The 15,433-nt window shown below is 43.4% G+C and overlaps 2 protein-coding genes across 6 annotated transcripts in view; one reads left to right on the top strand and one right to left on the bottom strand.

The window, feature by feature from the left end:
• Nucleotides 1-3,869: 3,869 nt before the first annotated feature.
• On the top strand, nucleotides 3,870-7,775 carry LOC147607255 (mitogen-activated protein kinase homolog NTF3-like). The gene is made up of 2 exons (XM_086790868.1): nucleotides 3,870-4,626; nucleotides 6,679-7,775. The coding sequence occupies exons 1-2, from the start codon at nucleotides 4,204-4,206 to the stop codon at nucleotides 7,522-7,524; spliced, it is 1,269 nt and encodes a 422-aa protein (XP_086646994.1). The 5' UTR covers nucleotides 3,870-4,203; the 3' UTR covers nucleotides 7,525-7,775.
• A 3,048-nt stretch (nucleotides 7,776-10,823) lies between these two features.
• Nucleotides 10,824-15,433, bottom strand: part of LOC147607254 (sphinganine C4-monooxygenase 1-like) — a 75,064-nt gene continuing 70,454 nt past the window's right edge. For 2 of the 5 annotated variants that reach the window (XM_086790869.1, XM_086790870.1), the window contains exon 3: nucleotides 10,824-11,811. In XM_086790869.1, the coding sequence (XP_086646995.1) occupies nucleotides 11,260-11,811 (552 nt within the window). In that variant the 3' untranslated portion in view covers nucleotides 10,824-11,259. The remainder of the gene's footprint in view (nucleotides 11,812-15,433) is intronic. The other 3 variants (XM_086790872.1, XM_086790871.1, XM_086790873.1) reach the window with 3 other exon arrangements.

Below are 15,433 nucleotides of genomic sequence, written 5' to 3'. Positions count from 1 at the left end.
TGCGGCTTACCCCTAGGACATCTGTGACAAAGAATCCCAAAGAGACCCTTGAGTTTTATGTCCATGAGGCTAGCACTTAAAGTCAAAGATGAGGAGGAGGACACCACGGACAATGCTAAGGACCAAGATGATGATGATGCGTATGGCAACAAAGACCTGTCCAAATAAGGTCCCCCAATAAAAATAGCAGATGGTCCCAGCTTACCTTCCCATGGCCCTTCACCATCAAGAGGCCTCTCTTCATCTACATGTACTTAAGGCACTTTTGCCAAGGGCAAGGAGAAGGAACAACCTTGACACCCTTTCCCCTAGACTAACCATCTACATCAGCTCCCCCTCTCCTCGCCTTCAATTAACCAATGGCATCCCTCCTTGGATATCCCCACCTACCTCTCCAATCTCCCTCTCCTCACCTTCCCTTCACCACTTGCCACTCCTCCCCTTGGATATCCCCACCTACTCCAATCACCCCCCTCATCTCCCAAGCCGGCCCCACCCTTAATCTCTCTTGGGTGATGTCCTCAATAGCCTCACCAAGGCCTCAACCTTGAAAGCCAACCACCCCTTTCTCCCACCACAAGTCTTGGAAGAAGGTGAGATCCTAGAGGCCCTTGTCAAAGAAAATAGGTAGATGCACACCCCTAGCCGCCCATTCAACTTTGGTGCTAGATCCTCATGAGATGGGATAGTAATTCTTGATAGAGCCCTTAGTATATTGGCCTAGTGGGAAAAGATCTGACCTTACCCTCGACACTAATAGGATCACTATCGCCTTGACATTAGCCTTATCAAGTCTTATCTAGAGTAGAAGTCTAACAGTGGTCACGATCGCACAACAAGAGGGACAAGGGAGCATATAAACGACCATAGGCTAGCACAATCCCAATCATGGGGGAGAAACCTATGTGGCTACATCTGTATCTTCTAAAGGCTAGGTGTTAGAAAGAGTACTACTATGCCCCGTGGTATCTCAAAATCAGTCTCCTTTATTTTTCGATAGAACATAGATGGGCTTGGGACCTTTTTGAGTAGGAGCTGAGAAGAACCTAAAGCTACAGTTTAACTTCCCCTAAATACCTCCACTTCAAGGGAATACCTAATAAACACATATTTTTCTGCTTTTGGATGCAGCCTGGTACGTAACTCATCTGGCACATGCACATATGCAATACATCCAAAAACTTTCAAGTGAGACAAATCAGGTTTCTTGCCAGTAAACTTCTCCTTTGGCATTATATCATGTATGGCTGCAATAGGAGTCATGTTCATGATATAAACTGATGTAGACATAGCCTCAGCCCAATAGCTATGTCTACAGCATATTCTTCTCAGCCATCAATGCTCGTGCTATCTCTGCAATGTGCCTGTTTTTTCGCTTAGCAACTCCATTTTGCTGCGGAGTGTATCTACATGTAGATTATCTTTGTATGCCATTCTTTCGCAAGAATTTAGAGAACTCATTAGAGAAGTATTCTCCCCCTCCATCTAACCTTAGGTACTTCACATGCTTTCCTATCTATTTTTCAGCCATAACTCTGAAATTCTGAAAATGAGTGAACACTTCACTCTTCTCCTTCATGAATTACACCCACACTTTCCTCGTGTGGTCTCATCAATGAATGTTACGTAGTACCTGCAGCCACCCATAGACATAGTCTTCGTAGGACCCCATACATCTGAATGCACAACATCTAGTACATTCTTGCTCACATTTCTGTCATGTGGAAATACATGTTTTGTTTGCTTTCCAAATTGACATGCTTCAGAAACTTTCTGCACACCTTCAACTTTAAACTTAGGCAGCCCTGTCACAATTTGTTTAGTCTGCATAGACTTCATTCTTTACACATTGACATGCCCAATTCTCTTATGCCAAATGTTTGTATCTGCAACAACTCCTGAACCATTTGTAAACATTGCAGCATTCACTTCAGGCATATTCACATTCAATGTAAACATTCTGCCCACTCTGTTGGCTTTTGCAACCAACCTGCACTTATCTTTGAAGTCTTCTACATAACAGCCATTAGGGTTAAACTGAACCTGCAAACCCTGCTCAATCATCTTCTCAACAAAAACCAGATTCTTTGTAATGTTCAAAACATGAAGTACATCTTCAAGGTACTTCACTTTATCCTGCATAGACATGGCACATCTCCAACATGGGCAATCAATCGGATGAGTAGTGTCATCCCCTGTTTCAACAAAACCTTGTCTTTCAAGACTCTTCATTTCCTTGAACCACTCACCACCATGACTTGTCGTGTGGTTCGAAGCACACCTGAATCAACATACCATACATCATCCTTACATGGTGCTACCTCATTTCCATACACAACATTAACCACATGTTGCATAACAAACAACCTCTCATTATCCTCATTATTTCTGCTAGAGGATGCATAGTTGTTTTGCTGCACTTTTCCATTTTGCATGTCACTCTGCTTCTTATAGTAATCTGCCTACACATGCCCAGGCTTGAGTATTTGGTGAAGCGTGAGACCCTTGTTGATGTTGAATGCCATGCCATGTTATCCTTCAATGTGTGCCAGTCAAAAAATTCCATCAAAAGGACAATGATGAGGCTAAAAAAACAGACGGTGGTGACCATATCTGGGTCCGGCATAGTATCATAACCTTGGATTAACTTTCCCATGGTGCGAAGCATTCATTCTTTATGTAAGATAAGGAGTGGTTGAGCAAAAGGGATATAGATGTTATAATCTTGCTACACGTGAATTGAGGGTAAGCAAGGATATTGTATTTGATGAGATGAGTAGCTGGTATGCTACTGAAAAGGATGTTGTTAGGGCTGATGTAAGTGGAAATGTGGTTGCACAGAATGCAAGTCAGCAATCACAGTCATTGAGTGGACCAGGAGAGTTCTCATCCAGCAGTTCTGTTGATAGGCTGTGTCATAATACGAGTCCTGAAAATGTAGTTGGTAGATCACATAAAGGCAAAGAGAAAGTGGTTGAGTCCCTTGGTATGCCTGACATTTCTGTAGGGCATTCTCTTGTTGGTGGAGATTCTAGTGGCTCGGAGATGAGCCTTGATGTGAGGAGCTTGGGATTCCAGGAAATGAGGACACCTCGTGTGAAGAAGGCTATGGAAGCCATGAATGCAAAGTTACAAAGATCTGGAAGAGTCAAAAATCCTATGCAGAGGTGGACTTATGATGGTTATGTGGCACATCACTATGCATATATGGCAAAAGTTGTGCAGGTTGTAGAACCCACATGTTTTGATGAGGCTATTGGAAATGTGTGTTGGGAGAAAGCTATGGATGAGAAGATGGATGCATTGTATGGAAATGAGACTTAGGATTTGGTGCCATTGCTTGAAGGCAAGAAAGCTATTGGTTGTAAGTGGGTGTATAAGGTGAAACATAACAGTGATGGTAGCATAAGCAGGTACAAGACTAGATTGGTAGCCAAAGGATATGCGTAGATACATGGGATTGATTATGAGGAGACATTTTTCCCAATTGCAAAGATGCAACTGTGAGAGTTGTGCGGTGGCTGTAGCTAACCTAGATTCAATTTATCGAGGTCATAATTGATATCAATCAAACAGCTTAACAACTGAGCTACCTACGGCCACATGATATTGGCTTTTTAGTTTTTGTATGTGGGCTTGCTGGTCTTTTGCAGCTCTCCAAGGTCACGGTAATTTTGTCCTTTGCGGAGGAAGGCAGGAAGGGGGTGGAATTCCAACGCTTGCATTGCAAGGCAAAAATAAGGTTACCAGCCTTGCAACAACAAGCCAAGTGAGAGAAGGCCGGCTTTATCCAAAAAAATAAGTAAAAATAAAAATAAAAATAAATTTCTTTGCAGTCTCTCTCATATCGGCCGTTGGATGCGTTTCCAGTGTCGCTTCTGCTGCCAGCACCAGCGCCCATCTCGGCCCGCTCTTGCAAGCGTCTATTTTCCCCTTTTCTTGCAAGCACACCGTGTGGCAGAAGCACGCCGGTAGCCGTTTTTGGGTTGTGGTTTGTCTTGTTGCTCTCGTCCCACTGCATTGGATTACGCCCCAGCCCTCCGCTCCATTCCGCCCACAACCCTCTTTCAGATCAATCTGCTTCTCCGTTCTGTGCAGTTCGCCTCTGCTTCTGTAGAGATCTGTGGGATTCCTCTTGCTTTTAGGGTTTCTTTCCGCGGTGGTGCTGCCCCGCGTTCTTCATGTGACCCTGCCGTTAGAGTAATGGCCACCAAGGTGGAGCCGCCCAACGCCGCTTGCCCGCCCGGCAAGCACCACTACACGGTCTGGCGCAGCCGGTTCGAGATCGACACGCGATACGTGCCCATCAAGCCCATCGGAAAGGGTGCCTACGGCGTGGTGTGCTCAGCGGCGGACGGCGACACCGGACAGAAGGTGGCCATCAAGAAGATCGGGAACGCGTTCGAGAACAGCACGGACGCCCGGCGGACGCTGCGCGAGATCCGGCTGCTGCGCCACCTCCGGCACGACAATGTGATCGGCGTGCGCGACATCATGCGCCCCGCCCACCGCGCCACCTTTAATGACGTGTACATCGTCTACGACCTCATGGACACCGATCTCCACCAGATCATCCGCTCCTCCCAGCCCCTCACCGACGACCACTGCCAGTACTTCATCTACCAGGTAGATATACCTTCTTCTTCTTCCCCATTCGGCACATCTGATTAAAGGGTACCCAAAATTAAAAATGCATTATTATGTTAGAGCCCTTCCCATTATTGGGAAAAAAAATTTGGTGGCTTTTTATTGAACCGCTTTTGGCTGTTTTGGCCCTTGATTTTTGCTCGCTTTTGGACATCTAAGACATCAACAAATACGCCCAGAAATTTCTTTTGGGCCGTCAAAAAAAATACACTAATTATGTTGAAGATGGACCTTGCCCTTGCCTTTGCCTTTGCCTTTGCTTGCCAATGAGGTGGTAGGCCAATCCGTGAAGTGTTTGTCTTGGGACCAAGAGGTCCTGATTTCAAACCCCCCCTAGGTGTTTCCTCGACGGCATTACCTACTCGCAGAAAAAAGCGCATATGGGTGCAATGAGGTGGTAGGTCAATTGGTGAAGTGTTTGTCTTGGGATCGGGAGGTCCTGATTTCAAACCCTCACTAGGTGCTCCCTCGACGACATCACCTACTTGCAGAAAAAAGCGCCTGTGACTATCTAAGGCTAGTCGGGAAAAAAAAGGATGTACCTTGCCCATAAACAGTTTAACCTTGGATTTGGCTATTGTGGGAGTATATTTTACATCCATCCCAATCCTTTCGCATTCTCAAAGAGGTAGCAGTGAACTTGTGAACTTGCTTATTACCCTAAGTGCTCACGAAGAAATAAACATAAAAATCTTCTATATGCAAGATTTTCAGTTTTTTGACATCAGTAAAACAGAACTATACCTTCAAAAACCCATTTAACGTGCAAATTTAGACATTGGGTTGCAAATGTACTAGAAAAACTTTAACAAGTGCGAGAGGAAAAAAAGAAATTCTTAATATTCATTTCAGACCATAGTAAATTCTCAAAATTCTCACTTATATGCCAGCAACTAGGTGGTAGGTGGGCTACTAGGTGATTGACCAATGGCCAACTCAGAACCCCCTGGGCCCTCACCCACCCCTGTACTTAAGGCTCGGACCTTAATTTTTTTAAAAAATTCCAAGATTATAAGTAAATTTTAGTGGTGGACCACTAGGTGATTGAACTCAGAACCCCCTCACCCACCCCTGTACTCACCTTAATTTAAAAAAAAATCAAAGATTATAGGTAGATTATAAAGAACTTTTTACATGTCAATTTTGTTATTCATAAAACCCCGCTTTACTTTTCAATCAAATCTTCAAATTTGCTATTTATATAACATTAAACCTCGGGTTTTTCCACTAGATCGTCACTCACCAGCGTCAATTAAGTTCCCACAGGCAGATGGGGGAAGATCTTGCGCATTGAATGTTGATAATGTGCATCAATTCTTGCTAACGGGCTTGCTTTTTGAGGTGCAAATTTAACATGACAAGAGTGCAAGTAATCCCCCAGTGCCGATTTTTTCAATTCTCATCATAATTTTTGATGTTTTTTGGGCCTAAAAAACAATCCATAATTTTTGATGGGTTTGATTTTTTTTTGGGCATTAAAAACAATCCATAACAGACTTCAAAAAAAGCTAGCCTGCTTGTGACTTTGTGAGAACGTTGACAGTAAAAGCTTAGATGACGAATGGTACGCTTGTTGAGCTGATGGACTAGATCCACCCTTCCAACGAAGATTAGATGATGATTAAACATCCACCCTTCCAACGAAGATTAGAAGATGATTAAATTTTTGTTTTGTTTTTCGAGCCGGGGTCAGAGAGAAACTTGTGTCTCTATGATGATTAAACTGCGAATGGTATGCTTGTTGAGCTGATGGACTAGATCCACCCTCGCAACAAAAAAACCTTGATAATTAAAACCCCAACTGGTTCCCCTTATTCATGCATCAGAATATCTTACCATGTCATTAACCAACATTCTTATTAATAATTCGCATTTCTGGAGTTGACATATCTAGCTTGCAAGCACTGATGCACACGGGAAAAAAAAAAACACTAAACCCGCCGGAATCGGAAGAGGAGGCACCGCAATTTATTCTGGGAGAACTGTTGTTTTTGCTGCGTAACCTTTTTGATTTTCGACATGTTCTTGCAGCTGCTGCGGGGCTTGAAGTACGTGCACTCGGCCAACGTGCTGCACAGGGACCTGAAGCCGAGCAACCTGCTGCTCAATGCCAACTGCGACCTCAAAATCTGCGATTTCGGGCTGGCAAGAGTGGTGGGCGGCGCTCAGGCGCAGCAGCAGAGGCAGCAGCAGGCGGCGCAACTTATGACGGAGTACGTCGTGACGCGCTGGTACCGGGCGCCGGAGTTGCTCCTGTCGTGCGAGGACTACACGAGCGCCATTGACGTCTGGTCTGTGGGCTGCATTTTCGCAGAGCTGCTGGGGCGGAAGCCAATCTTTCCGGGCAAAGACTACCTGCACCAGCTCAAGCTCATCCTGGGCACCATCGGCTCTCCGGACCCGGACAAAGACCTGCGCTTCATAAACAGCCACAAGGCGCGCGCCTTCATCCGTTCGCAGCCGCGCGCGCCCCGCGCCTGCCTGGCGCAGCTCTACCCCCGCGCAAATCCCCTCGCCCTCAACCTCATCGACAGAATGCTGGTGTTCGACCCTTCTCAGCGCATCACTGTAGACGAGGCCCTCCAGCACCCCTACCTCTCCCTCCTCCACGACCCCTCCCTCGAGCCCACCGCCCCCTCCCCCCTCGACCACCTCGATCTTCTCGATGACCACGAGGAAGACCTCAAGGAGGACGCCCTCCGTGAGAAGGTCTGGGAAGAGATGCTCCACTACCACCCTGAAGCTGCTGCCTATGAACACCACCAGCAGGACGCGCCGCCTCCTCGGCCCCAGCGAGCACCAACTCCTCCAGCAGCGCCATCACCACCACCACCCAGGGCATCAACACCACCGTTAGGAGTCGCACAACCCAGCTGAGCTCTGTTTCCCCCAATTTATGTTACCTACACTATACGGTTTGCTAGGCTGTGGATCAGCAAGAAACGGCCTGTCCCATTTGTGAGAGAGAGAGAAAGAGAGAGAGAGAGAGAGAGAGCGCCAATATAGAGGCATTCACAACCGTTCAAGTGTAGATATGTTTGTAAATTGGGGAAAGGTTGGTTTTTTAATCTTTTTTTTCTTTCATGTTATTGAAATTGAGGAAGGTCACAGCAAGGCTATTACCATTCTCGTGTTGTTTCTTGTAGATAAGGAGAATAACTCTCACACACACATACGTGCCTTCAATTTCTAATTTTTGTGAAGTATCCTGGGCTTTGCATATTTTGCCCACGGGAATTTCGACCCACAAATTAAAAGATCAACAATGTTTATAATAAATAGCTTGCCGATTGGAAAAGATAATTGTTGCTAGACTGAATTATTTGTTCACAGCGACCTACAAGAATCTTATTTCAAATTTTTACATGTAATCATTCTTAAAATTTAAAAAAAAAATGCAATTTACGCATTTTATTATGATTAGAAAGTGCAATATACGATTATGATCCAGTTCAAAACTCTACCCAACACAAAATCGTGAAACTTTGAAATCACAAGTTTTGAGATATATGGTGAAAATGTTCTGCAGAGTACAAGTTTTGTATATATTTTTCTCAAATCTCTCTCTCTTTCTCTCATACGCACACTCGCATTTCTCACTATATACTAACCATTTATAAATAGACGATCTTACAAAATAGTCATGCGCACAAGATTTGTATATTGTTTTTAACAATCATGGTAATCTAACACAATTGCAAAACTACTCCCCAATTTATAACAGAGCTTTATCTGGACTAGGTTTACTTTTTTTTAATGGACGACATGCTCGTTCTGTTTTTTCCCCAAAAAAACAGCCACTTTTCAGTGGCCATCAAAAGTGTGAAAAAACGAGCACTAATTCTACTAAACCAGTCATTTTGAAAGATGACCTAGCCGGTCCAAAATCATCCTTGATCTCAACCATGTGTGACAAATCATGAATGGCTACCGTTTGAGAAGTATAGATCGAATTCCTGTCATTACATCAAGAAAGTTTCAACGTTACAATGACACACACTCCCCACCTTTCAATATACAATAGAGGTAGTGAGACGAGCTATTTACCATTCGCATTTCTTATCAATATAACCTAGGTCCAAGCATTGCAATTTAGAACCACATTCTAGTTATGAAGCTATCAAACAAGGCAAGAGATTTGCTTGTTGGCATAATCGACCATAACTATCTTTAAAGCTTCATATAAGTTTGTAAATAGAGTAAAGACAAACTCATGCAAACGAGAAGACCTACTTTTATGATGAGACACAATCAACATATCACAATGTCATTCTCCTCAGACAACCAGCATTTCACTTCATACAGTCTAGAATTGTTTGGAAAGAGGCCTGCAAATGGACCAGAATCATAGACATACCTACCATGACTGCTTGTGTTTACACAAGCTTCAAACAAATCGAGCAAGAGCTAAAGTAAACCAAAATCTAAATGATCATCTTCGAAAAATAAGGCCTAAGCCATCAAGAAGATTGATTAACGAGGCTTGTGCTCCTCGCATCAGTTCATTAGAAGGCACAATAATAACAATCACAATGAAAAGAACTGACAACCAACCAATACCATAGAATTTGTGTTAGATACAAAGATTTAAAAGGTGACACCTAAGAAACCTTTACATGCAAAGATGGCATGGAGTAAATTACAGCTCGAGAGTTTGTGCAGTTATCCTTCAAAATTGCATTCAGGGGAGGAAATAGAAGCATGAACTCACATACTTACAAGAAGCGTAGGGACAAAGCTCGAGAATTCTTTTTTTTTTTTAAAATACATAGCCCTTCACAATTGTTGTGAGAGGAAGAAATTGGGGCACAAACACACATACAAGAATCCCTTCAAAATTGCTCTCGGGAAGAAATGGGGGCATGAACTTATATACTTACAATAAGTGTAGGGACAAAAGGCTTGGCATTAGGTTTTCTAGGGTTGCATATCAAAAAACAAAACGAAAGTTCCAACATGCTGAAAATTTTTAGGCACAAAATTGTAAAGACATGCCGAGCCTCAAAAGTCTAGATTCTCTACAACTACATTTGGGGTTTCAATTATAGTTCATAGCACCACCTTTATCTAACAAATAAGATATTCTTTTTAAGTGTTTTTGGTGGTCAAAATTATTGTTGCCCATTCAAAGAGAAACCTACACTAAGGAGTCTTGGTCTACCCTTAGCAGGCCCAAAAAAGGTAAGCGTAGATCCACAATAAGCAGCATTGCAAACTTTTGCTCAATCCTTTGAAGTTCACCCTTTCAATAATGTACATCAATTAAAATTCTTCTGTGAAGACCAGATGAGAATGTTGTACATCATGAGTTTTGCTTGTGTTGAAAGTCACTTAGAATCATAGCAATGTTTCGATTTCAACCTCATAAAATTGCTGACTTAAGCTAATGTAGTAAACACACATGACAAAAAACTAAAGCTCACAATGTGTATTGAGCAAATTGAAATAACTGCAACCTATCACAGTTTTCCAAAAGATGAACCTATTCTAAACCAGAATCACATCCCAATGCATCTTTAATCTCTTCTTTAACCACCAAACTGTCTCGAGGCTACAAATGATTGGCTAAGGAGTAATTGCAATTCCAAGCGGAGAAGCCAAACTTAAGCTAGTTCTAAGCAAAACAAGAGAGTAAGAAAAAGTTGTTCCTCGACATGAAAAATCTCTCCAGTTAATTGCTAAAGAAGCTGCAGGCCAAAACAAGAGGCCAACAACACAAGGGACTAGTTTAGAGAAGCCTCAACTCAAACTAACTTTGGCCAACAAGAGTTACTCAAATTCCATCATTCAAAAAGCATTACGCTTCTGATGGAAAATTCAAAATGATATCATGTGGAGGTATATCTGATGCCAAACTAAACTGAACAACCGAACACAGCAAACAACCACCTTATGAAGCATACAAAAGCACAAAGGTAAATTGAAACCACAACATACCTCTTATTGAGCAGAAGAGAGATGCATATCATAAAGCAGCCATCATACAGTCATGTAAGCAAATTTATTAGCAAACCCAACAATGCTAACAAAGGAAATGGAGACAGTAATTGCAACCCCCCACTCAAAAAAAAGAAAGAACACAAGATGGAAAGACTTCAAGGACCCTCCAAAAAAACAATCTCCACCCTCACACCATTAGCACACCAGTTTCACATATTGCCAGTGCCTTTGACTACTCAATCAGAAGGCACATGGTTTATTTAACAGATCAGAAGGCAGGTGCAAGAGCCAATACTCAACTTTTTCTAAAAATGAGTTGTGGTGTCATAACTATGCGCTAGAACCTTCTTTGAAGCTATAACATGGGCAAGCAGCCCTCCATACAAACATCCGTCTCAGTGTCATACAGCTGACATACTCAGCATGACGATATGACTTGAGAGCAAATAAAAATGTAGCCCATATATACATGCATTCATACGTCAATCCTGTGACTTCACAAAAAGAATAAGTTTATTGGATGCCATTTTGCTACATGATCATATCTTTAAAATACATGAAGTGACTGCAAAGTCATGAGCATGTGAAGGCGTCGACACAGCTTAACTCAACTATGTATGATCTTCGCATGCTGTTGCAGCAACAAAATCCCAGATACTGCATAAGACACGCTTAGGCAGTTTCACCTTTCACCGGTCTGGCTTCAAAACCACCATCTGATCGTTTGACCAGAGTGTATGGCATGTACGTGCCAAGGAATTTGTCCCACATCATAAAAAAGGGCTGAGAGAAGTTATACTTAGTGCCATGAAGTTGGTGATGAACATCATGGTATGCCGTATTATTCCTAAAAAGCAAGTGGAATGGGTTACCTGGCAATCGTAGCCCACAGTGATCATCTACAGTTTTGATCACTGCAAAAGAAAAGAAGAAGACAGATGTACGTGGTGTCATTCCGGAAAGTAGGAAAGAAAAGGCACCTCCTACGGTGTCAAGCAACAAGCCTTCCAGGGGATGGTTGTACAGAGCTCCAATTGCGTAAGGAACCACCAGCCTATGATGTTGAGAATGCACATGACGATACAAGAACCTGTTCACGTGCATGTAACGGTGTACAAAGTACTGCCACGTGTCCATTACCAACATTGCCATAACTACTTGCAAAACTTGGATCCAAAGACTCGGCTGGACAGGCTTCTCAGCCACTCCCTTCTTTGACGTTACCTGAATGTAATCAACTTATAAATGTATCAGCTGCTTTTTGTAAGAGAAGCATAAAGAATTATTTATTTTTTAATCTCCTTAACAGAATACCACACAAAACACACAGAAGTGTGTCAGATGATAGATCATACTCAAAATACAACCACACTGCATTAAATTCATATCAATGCTAAAGCATAGTGTGTTTCTGAAAACCGGAAATAGTCCACACTTGGAATTTCAATACGTACTTCAACTACTTAAGTTGCATGGAAGTTAAGCCAAGGGCAAGATCAAAAAATATATTAAAATATCAGTGCATACAACACCTTTTCAGTGCTATCAGGTACTTTCACCAGAGTAAAAAACATTTTAAGCAAGATTTTTGTGCACTGAATCAGATAGAGTGAAAAAGCTCTTCAAGACACCTTTCACATGGGACAGCCCAGGGCAGGCATTGCGCACCTGACCAGGCTACCTATGGGCAGTCACCGCACTAATCCTGTAATAGACATCTCATTGCACTGTTTTCTCCAATCATATAGTGCCAAACACAAGCATCTAGAGATCACAACAGAAGCTGTGAATCAGCAAGTCAACTTTGTATGCATCAGTAAATAGGTATCCATAACAAGGATCTAAGTCAAGATCCAAGTCCATCATTTTAGTATAGCATGTTTTTGCAATATATAGTTGCCAGTACATAAGGTCTATCTCTCCTTCTCTATTGTGTCTTGCTAAGTTTGATTAGTGTTAATCTCTCAAGTGCTTAGCGTTAATCACATGTTTTAAGTCTTTCTGCATCCCACATGTGACATTGGTATCAGAGATTAGGTTCATCCTCGGTAAAGTGAGCGTGCTGAATTAGGGTTTGCAGCCAAAATTAGGATTTCCTTGTTTTGCACCAGATCAGCCCTTGCAACAGTATTTTCTCCCTAGCTTTCATGTGCAAATTTAAAAAACATATTAGGGTTTGCGTTTACACGTTTTCAGCCCATTTTTGCATGTGGCATAGGTTGCGTGTAGACTAGGACAAGCAAAAGTCTAACCTAGGTAGGAAAAGGCTTCTTTCGGATACTCCCTCGACAAGAACCTCACCCCGACAAAGGAGAACGAAGCCTTAGACGAGAATGCGAAGAGATATATGCCCATCGGCAAAGAGCTGAAGAGATTGAAGCCAAGCACAAACGACTTCAACATAGTTGAAGAGATTGAAACCAAGCACAAACGACAACTTCAGCTGAGAATTGAACAGATCGAAGCCAAGTACAAACAACAACAATAACTTGTGGCCGTATGGAAGTAGGTAGATGAAACTTGGTCTAGGTATAGGGTGACATTTGGAGCCTAGAGAACATCAAAATACTCTTTAGTCTGGTAGGTCACCTTGTGGTGGTGACCATCACCCATTTTTACTTGCACTTGGACAAGGGCTCCTTGGTGAGAGGAGGAAGAAGTGCGACACTTAGGCTATCGGTCTCCGTGGAGCTTCCGAGGAGTCTTTCTGCGTCCGATACGAAGGAGGATGAGGCTGCATCTCTTGTAGACGATCCAATAGCCAAGCCAAAGAGCTTGGAGATGGAGACGTTGGATATGGAGCTGAGCCTGTAGATGGACTAGAACAAAAGTGGAGCAGAGGTGCTGATTTGCCCTAGTGCTCCAAGTTTAGCAGGAGGGGATGTCACATGCATCACCCATCTGAGAACCACGTGGACATGCTTCCTACTTGCAGCCGTCTTCTAGGCAAAGTGTGTGGTAGAGAATAGCTTGTTTGGTGGCAGTCCAATAGATGCCCTGAGGTGCAATAGACACAGACCCATAGTTGGGACACAAGTTCGGCACAATATGAACACAGTGAAAGGCCATTTGGATGACTTATTGGGGTCATAAAAGGGATGAACAACCTTAATCCAACCAGCAGCATTAAACCCTATAAAAGAGCAGTTGGAAGTTCATTTTAGGCATCTCATTTTCGCGCACACAAATGTTGATACCACTTGCTAGAAGGCAGCCCTCAACTCCCAAACACAAGCATCTAAAGATCACCACAACATTGTGAATTGTAGACATCTATGTCATGGGCAGTGGTGTGTGGACACTCTAGGACTAGCGGGGCCACTTCTCCCCTCATTAGGAGGTTTTTTCCTCGTGCACAAGAACACACTGTATCTCACTTTTGGGACTGTGTCTCAAGTGACTTGTGTGCTTTAGGTCACTCTCACTTATCTTTGAACTCAAGCCCCGCTGGATCCCCATCATGTTGGGATTCGGAGCCTCGTGTGTGTCAAGTTGTCAACTCATGTGTGTGAATCCATGTGTGTGTGTGTGTGTGTGTGTGTGAACAGCCCCTAAAAGAGTTGTTATTGTTTTGAGTCTGAACACACTCTTATAAGTGGATAAGATAAGTGTGCCATGTGGCATCCACTTATTAGAGTGTGATATATGTATGAGTCAAAAGATAAGGCCGTTGCAAGCCTACAAAAGCATTGTACTTGGTATCTACCAATCAATCTAATCATCATTGAGTCGTGCAACACTCTCTTTGAGCATTGTCTCTCTTTAGCTCTCTTTCCCACCTCCACCAGGTGCTAGAGAGAGGCATCTGAGGATGACCAGCCAGAGAGAGAGACTAGGCAGTGTATACAAGCCCTAAGGTTCCCCGGTGTTTCCCTCGAGAGAGCTACTCAAATTCCAGAGATTGAGACAGCTACGACCGAGAGGACCGTCCCCTTGTCAACTCCAGCTTCGGGAGATCCTTCAACAATATTAGAGTGCACCACCCCAAACTGTGGACATAGACAGCCAGTACACAGTTACATATGTGGAGCCTATTGCCCCATCAGTGACCACCCCCGACACCTGACCTTGCCATACACTTATTGCCCCTGTAGATTGTATCTATATTATGAGGATGTATTGCACTTTTACAGTTGAGCCTATAGGGCTTTCTTTGACAATTTTGATCGTGATAGCTCAATTTTAGTTTAGGTCTTGTTTCATTTTGTTAGTCCATGATTCAGTTACTCATGGATTCACTGTGACTTTTCGTCTTATAGACCCTTGCAGTCTTTTGCAAACATTAATCTCTCTCTCTCTCTCACACACACACACACACACACTCACACCATGGATCTCTTTGATCCACCATAGCTTAGGCTTGTACCTACGTAACCCTAAATCTACATTTGGTAGCAGAGCTAGGGTTAGCCATTTTAGGGTTTCTTATGTGTTAGGGTTTTTCTGTTTTTAGGGTTTCAGCCTGTGCAGTCTATGAGCGCCATCATTGCCAAGTTTCTCCTCCTGTTGACAGACGCCTACAACCTGCATCGCCACCAGCAGCACCTACTGTCTGTCCACTCTGTCCATCTGCAACAGATTCCAACAGCTGCCCTTGACCTCTACTGGCTGCTCGTCGCCGCCCAGCACTTGCCCACCAGTTGCCGCTCAGCCATCCGCAGCTTTGTGCCCGCCTGCGCTGGCATGTCCCTACCTGTACGTCGATTAATTTGGAGCCAAGTCAGCCAACGACCTGTCTCAGCTGTGCCTGCTTCCATTCCTGTGACAGCCCATCACCAGCATCATCAATTGTGTGCAGATCTACTGCCAGTGCGCTGCCCCTCAGCTTTGCCAGTTGTTGCCACCT

This window comes from Cibotium barometz, chromosome 55, assembly GCF_041138505.1.
Source record: "Cibotium barometz isolate CiBa-2024 chromosome 55, ASM4113850v1, whole genome shotgun sequence".
NCBI classification, from domain to species: Eukaryota; Viridiplantae; Streptophyta; class Polypodiopsida; order Cyatheales; family Cibotiaceae; genus Cibotium; species Cibotium barometz.
This window is presented reverse-complemented; position numbering and strand designations above follow the sequence as displayed.

Coding starts and splice junctions, on each gene's coding strand:
- LOC147607255 (XM_086790868.1), top strand. CDS start 4,204: ATGGCCACCAAGGTGGAGCCGCCCAACGCCGCTTGCCCGCCCGGCAAG. Junction 4,627..6,678: donor GCCAGTACTTCATCTACCAG/GTAGATATACCT, acceptor ATGTTCTTGCAG/CTGCTGCGGGGCTTGAAGTA.